Source organism: Amblyomma mixtum, chromosome 9 (assembly GCF_055824585.1).
Source record: "Amblyomma mixtum isolate Tamu chromosome 9, ASM5582458v1, whole genome shotgun sequence".
Lineage (NCBI taxonomy): Eukaryota > Metazoa > Arthropoda > Arachnida > Ixodida > Ixodidae > Amblyomma > Amblyomma mixtum.
Window position 1 is genome coordinate 88,269,967 of NC_143020.1, and position 6,898 is coordinate 88,276,864.

At 49.1% G+C, this 6,898-nt stretch overlaps 1 protein-coding gene across 6 annotated transcripts in view; it reads right to left on the reverse strand.

Moving 5' to 3' along the window:
• The window catches only part of LOC149330040 (ionotropic receptor 93a-like), a 39,748-nt gene extending 35,039 nt beyond the window's left edge, over nucleotides 1–4,709 (reverse strand). For 3 of the 6 annotated variants that reach the window (XM_089560756.1, XM_089560757.1, XM_089560751.1), the window contains exon 1: nucleotides 4,542–4,709. Coding sequence is in view for 1 of the 6 variants with exons in the window: in XM_089560751.1 (XP_089416877.1) it covers nucleotides 4,542–4,617 (76 nt within the window). In the remaining 5 variants the exon portion in view is untranslated. Of the gene's footprint in view, nucleotides 1–2,219; nucleotides 2,539–4,541 lie in introns of those variants that run through there. The other 3 variants (XM_089560754.1, XM_089560752.1, XM_089560753.1) reach the window with 2 other exon arrangements.
• Nucleotides 4,710–6,898: the final 2,189 nt, after the last annotated feature.

Sequence of the window (6,898 nt, forward strand, 5' to 3'; positions counted from 1 at the left end):
CATCGACCATAATTATAAAGTGGAGCCTTCGTTAGCTCGAGCAGATTTATTATGATTATCATTTCCTCATCTTGTGATTAAAGAATGGAATGCCCTTCCCGAAGAAACTGTCTCTGTCCCTACGAGGAAGTGAGCACATTGTTAAAAAAAATTCAGGGGGCACTTTGGCTCTCTAAAGTGCTCCAAGACGAAAGCGTTTCCTGGCCACTGTTTGTTTTTTATTTACTTTTTTTATTTTTCATAGTTTATTTATTTTTTGCTCCTTTTCTTAACTTTATTGTTTTTTATTTCATTTTCACATCTTATTTCTTATTTTGTTTTTATTTTTGTTTATTTTCTTATTTTTATTTTCCTTTTCTTGACTTTACTCCTTTTATTTTATTTATGAAGCCCATGAATTCACTAGATGCGCCTTTATTCATGCTGGAACCTTGAGCCTTTTAAGCAGTGACGCCGAAAGGCGGACGAATCTGCCGACGCGTTTGTCGACACGGCTGCCGACGCGTCTCTCGACACTTCTGCCGACGCGTCTGACGACACGGCTGCCGACGCGTCTGTCGACACTCCTGCCGACGCGTCTGCTAACGACAGTGTGAGGCATTAAAGACTTTCGCCTTAATACGCGATTATGAGAAGTTATCGTCGGTCCGTCCGTCCGTCCGTCCGTCCGTCCGTCCGTCCGTGTGTGTGTGTGTGTGTGTGTGTGTGTGTGTGTGTGTGTGTGTGTGTGTGTGTGTGTGTGTGTGTGTGTGTGTGTGTGTGTGTGTGTGTGTGTGTGTGTGTGTGTGTGTGTGTGTGTGTGTGTGTGTGTGTGTGTGTGTGTGTGTGTGTGTGTGTGTGTGTGTGTGTGTGTGTGTGTGTGTGTGTGTGTGTGTGTGTGTGTGTGTGTGTGTGTGTGTGTGTGTGTGTGTGTGTGTGTGTGTGTGTGTGTGTGTGTGTGTGTGTGTGTGTGTGTGTGTGTGTGTGTGTGTGTGTGTGTGTGTGTGTGTGTGTGTGTGTGTGTGTGTGTGTGTGTGTGTGTGTGTGTGTGTGTGTGTGTGTGTGTGTGTGTGTGTGTGTGTGTGTGTGTGTGTGTGTGTGTGTGTGTGTGTGTGTGTGTGTGTGTGTGTGTGTGTGTGTGTGTGTGTGTGTGTGTGTGTGTGTGTGTGTGTGTGTGTGTGTGTGTGTGTGTGTGTGTGTGTGTGTGTGTGTGTGTGTGTGTGTGTGTGTGTGTGTGTGTGTGTGTGTGTGTGTGTGTGTGTGTGTGTGTGTGTGTGTGTGTGTGTGTGTGTGTGTGTGTGTGTGTGTGTGTGTGTGTGTGTGTGTGTGTGTGTGTGTGTGTGTGTGTGTGTGTGTGTGTGTGTGTGTGTGTGTGTGTGTGTGTGTGTGTGTGTGTGTGTGTGTGTGTGTGTGTGTGTGTGTGTGTGTGTGTGTGTGTGTGTGTGTGTGTGTGTGTGTGTGTGTGTGTGTGTGTGTGTGTGTGTGTGTGTGTGTGTGTGTGTGTGTGTGTGTGTGTGTGTGTGTGTGTGTGTGTGTGTGTGTGTGTGTGTGTGTGTGTGTGTGTGTGTGTGTGTGTGTGTGTGTGTGTGTGTGTGTGTGTGTGTGTGTGTGTGTGTGTGTGTGTGTGTGTGTGTGTGTGTGTGTGTGTGTGTGTGTGTGTGTGTGTGTGTGTGTGTGTGTGTGTGTGTGTGTGTGTGTGTGTGTGTGTGTGTGTGTGTGTGTGTGTGTGTGTGTGTGTGTGTGTGTGTGTGTGTGTGTGTGTGTGTGTGTGTGTGTGTGTGTGTGTGTGTGTGTGTGTGTGTGTGTGTGTGTGTTTTGCCATGTAAGGAATGCGCATGCGTTCACCTTCTTCGGGCTATATATATGCTGCATGTCGCTTTCAATAAACTTAGTTGGAGTCAGCGCCCGTCCTGTCCGTCTTTCTGTGTGTTTTGTGTAAAATTTAGCGCTGTTTTTACTTTCCTGGACACAAAACTGTCTGCATCGCGAGCAACGAAAAATTTGCAGACAGTTTGGCCACGCATCTGCGTGATTAGGCAGAATTACTCTCCCAGATCCCCGAACACTCGGGCCAAGAGAATGGACGAGTCGACAGGTGTACCCACGAAGACGCACATTTCATACATCCTACGCGACACAAACACTAGAACATAAAACAAACTAACAAGACTAACACAAATACTACCAATACACACGACCCTGGAGCACCCAGTCTAGTAGTATTCGGCGTTTTTGCTCACGGTTCGGTGCTGATGAAGCGTTGCATGGGTCCACTCAGTGACAACCAGGTAGCCGGCGTCGAGGTGGTGTTCAAAGTGCTCAGGCTGGCGTCGCTATCGGCGTCGTTGGCGGCGTCCTAGGAGCTCCCAGTTAACTAACTGGGAGTCAACTAAAAGTTAACTAATCAGTACATATATCCAGCCTGTTATTTATGACGCCTTAGCTGTATTCTCATGAGCTACACCGCAGAAATGGTGCGCGAAAATAACAGGGAATTTTAGGTTTAACATCCTTCTGCAGCATTCATAGAAAAACCACGTCAAGGGAGTGACACTCTCATAGAGCCAATGGGGACGTTTTTTTTTTTTCGGAGGCGATGGTGGCGGCACCTGGGAGAGGCGGTAAACGCATCAAAAATCCAATATGGCGGCCCGCGTTTAGGCGGCTGGTTGTGGCCGGTTGCTCGCGCTACAGTGCACTGTACTCGCGCGTTACTGGTGCTGGCGGCCGCTAGCTCGATCGAAGCTTTGTAAATACTGGCAATTAACTGCTCCCGCGCTGCATTCAAGCTTGATTTCCTAAAGTACTTACGGAATCTGCTCACTCGCTATTGTATTTCGATGTGTCTGTTGATGTAGCATGGTGCATGTTGGCGAGCGGCGCGACTGCTTAGCAGCTGCGCTCGCTCGAGAACGAAAAGCGTAAATGGTTTTGTACAGAGAACAATTTATTAAAAGAACGACAGCAGTGACAATCGATGTTCAAAAAGTGATTTTAGGCTTCAGTGACATTGCAGTATCAGTAACAGGCATCCTAAAAATCAAAATATAAAAACGCCATAATGTAAACCTAGAAGACATGAGCGCACAGAGAATATATAGGGGATAAAGAAAAAGTATCAAGGTAGGTACCGTATACATAATAAAATGCTACATGACTGAATATAGGTTTGTACGCGACTTTGTAAGAGATTCAGGTAAATAGCAGGGAAGTAAAACATCTGACATGTATTGAAACGCATCAGTCTGTGGCTATGAATAAACACACCCAGAGAAAGGCAGCGAAAATTTTCAACCTTTGACTCGTACAGAAGAAATCACAGTGCGCTGGGCTAGGGACAACATAATATGCTGCAGTGCTAGTGCTTAGTATCCAAGAAAAGCTCACTGTGTGACTCGACATGACGCCAATGACGCTGCTGCAGTGCGAATGTCGCCGACGTCGCCGTTTTCGCTTGCGCGGCTGACCGGGCGTCGTCTGCTTGTCGTCTGCTGCCGCCAACGTTTCTAGATAAAGACAGTTGGAAAACTCTCTCCGGGTATGCGGCCCCTTTCTGTCGCCGATTTCATCTCAAAGAGATGCGAGCGCCATCTCTTGGGTGGTGGGAGTACCGCGTTTGTTTTCTATGGCCTCCGTGACCAGCTCAAGCATCGGTACCCTAACACCGCGCTTAATCTCAGAGGCCACGATTTCTCTTCACCGCCGCGGCGCCCATTGACTGCGCTTGGTCACTGTTTGCTGCGCGAATGATTAACGTTAGTTCGCGCCTCGCATCGTCTGCGCCGGGGGCGGCTGCTTCTAGCCGCGCTCATCTACGAATTGCGAAGTCCGCGTGCGCTCCACGTCTGGGGTACGTGAGGGCAGGATGCTCGAGGTTGAGCTTTTGGCTGTGAATATCGGAGAAAACTGGAAGCCCTTCTTTCCGCGGTTTAGAGAAACATGACGTACCGCTTGCCTCCACGTAGTTTATGTTGATAATATTCCTCGGGTGGGTAATATTCCTTAAATACGTTGTTTTTTTAACGGACGCGAGCCATCTCCTTCCAGCAACCCTCAAGCTGGGAGTAGCAGACGACGCGCTCATCCTAAAGCGACCGCAGCGCCACCGCCTAGACGGCGATCGCGAGGAGCCGCTCTGCTCCCTGGCTCGCCGGCGCAGTTTCCCAACTGTCTTTATCTAGAAACGTTGGCTGCCGCGTTACCCGCGTCGTCATCTTCGCAACTAATTTCTTTGAGATATTATTTTTAATACCTATGGCTGGTTATAATTTAGTTCATAAGCATGTTTTTATTATTGATAGTGGTCGAGAAATTTCACTTTTATTAGGCTTAACTGCAGCCGCGTTTACCGCCGATACCAGGATCGCTGCAATCGTTTCAACCGTGGCGCCACCCTCGGCGCGGACGCGAAACTTGCAACATGCCACAGCCCTGACCACGTGGCATGCACTGCGGAAAACGACGACGAAGGCTAGACAGGCGAAAAAATTCAGGGGGCACTTTGGCTCTCTAAAGTGCTGCAAGGCGAAAGCGTTTCCTGTCCGCTGTTTGTTTTTATTCACTTTTTAAGCATGAAATGCTTTTAGCTCCCGTTGTCGGCAGTGTGGTGACGTCACGCCGAGACCGAAATCCACTCATCTCGGCTCTCAAACGAGAACATCCGGGCACCGTACGACACTTAACGAGATTTAACGAGACTCTCTAAGCCCTCCTACGCGACCGGCATGCAAGCGCCGGTTGGTCTCCAAACGAGTCACAAAAAATAACTGCTGTCAGTGCCTTCTTCGAGCTGGCGTTTAATAATGCACGGAATTATAATTTCCGATTTCTAATAACGCGTGCAAAAAGCACATACATGCCACAATATTTAAGCATGAAATGCTTTACGGTGCGCTTCGGGTGTCCACCGCGATGACAGAGAATTACTCCTCCATTTCCTGTCCTCAAAAAACGTTGCGTTCAAAGGGCAAGGCATCGCGCCGAACGGGTGGTGGCGTTCCTACCTTTCTGTAAGATGCGGCTCGGGTGTCCACCGAGATGGCAGAGAATTACTGCGCAATTTCCTTTCCTCAAAAAGCGTCGCGTTCAAAGGACGAGGCATCACGCCGAACGGGTGGTGGCGTTCCGCGGACTGCCTGGCAGCGCTACAACACGCTGTCGCGTTCCACTCCTAAAGGCGAAGCTTAAGCGTCATTAATTAGCAGTTTATTAGTATTTAGTCATTAATTAGTCATTACACACTAATCAGTAATTTGTCATTACTTCGTCATGAATTATGTGTGACGTAATCCAGTGGTAACATCACCAGTGTCGCATACGCAAAGTGGTGCTGAAAACGCTTTCGCCTCTACACACTTCGGACAGTTTCGAACGCGCTGCATATACATTCTTGTCAGGCCTGCGTCTCGTCGTGTCCGCGTGCGCTTCGCATTATGCCCGTAAACATTTCATGCTTACTCTACTCTCGGTTACGGGAGAGGCAGACTTTTTTATTTTTCATATTTTGTTTTATTTTTTGCTGCTTTTATTAATTTTATTGTTTTTATTTTTATTTTCACATCTTATTTTATTTTGTTTTTATTTTTGATTCTTTTCTTATTTTTATTTCCATTTTCTTGACCTTACTCCTTTTATTTTATTTATGAAGCCCATGCATTCACTAGATGCGCCTTTATTCATGCTGGAACCATGAGCCTTTTAAGCAGTGACGCCGAAAGGCGGGCGAATCTGCCGACGCGTCTGTCGACACGACTGCCGACGCGTCTGTCGACACTTCAGCCGACGCGTCTGTCGACACTCCTGCCGACGCGTCTGCTAACGACAGCATGAGGCATTAAACGCTTTCGCCTTAATAAGAAGAAGAAGCCGCGTCACGCAGTTCACCGCCTCCCCCGTAGTGGGTACGTGTCATTTTATTTGAGGCCAACCAACCGACCAATCACAGCCTGTGTCTCGGCCACTCCCCCGTTGTGGGTATGTGTAATTTTATTTGAGGCCAACCAACCTCGCCACAACGGCAGCAGCATGCCAAGGCGCAACGCTGGGAAAACGCATCGCGCCATGGCCTTGGCGGCTACGAGGAGCCAGTCCAGGACTTCACAAGACGGGCAGCGATGGCACGGCGACCCCTCCACTCCTGGTCCCGTTCTGGACATCACCACTGCGCCTGAAATGTACGAAGAATTTTCACTCTCTGTCACTAGTCCAGCGTACATCTATTCCACGAAGTACCTGATGGCGCGGAGCCCTTGGCTCTCCGAGACCACAAGGGGAAAGGATTTCTCCTCGGATGAAGTGCGACAGCACGAGACTGTGTTCCGTCCAACGATAGGATTTCTCAGCGGCATCAACGACTTCATGAGAGACCTTACAGCCTTCAGCGGTCGCCCCTCACGGCCTTCTCTCATGGTGAAGGCCCGTCTCTCCCCTCTGAGCTGCTATCGACTTCGGCGCAGTGCGACAGCACGAGACTGTGTTCCGTCCAACGATAGGATTCCTCAGCGGTATCAATGACTTCATGAGAGACCTTACAGCCTTCAGCGGTCGCCCCTCACGGTCTTTTCTTATGTAGAAGGCCCGTCTTACCCCTCTGAGCTGCTATCGACTTCGACGCAAAATGCCCACGAGGAAGGACCCAAGCACTGCGCCGCTGGTCCCCGACAGCCGCTGTAAAGTTCACCAGTGCGTACCACAGCAACGACCTCGACGAAGATGGAATGTTTGCTGCCATGGATGCTTTCCGAGAAGCGTACGCCCTCGTCGACCGCCGCGTGTTGCCTGATCTGCCCCAATACAGACGCGACTTTGAGGACTTATGAACAACGCGACAGTGGACGCAGAGGTGAAGTCGAAGGATCGGCAGCCTAGGATAAAGGCCAAGAACGTTTTGATTCTATCAACTGTGTTTGCGACCGCTAAT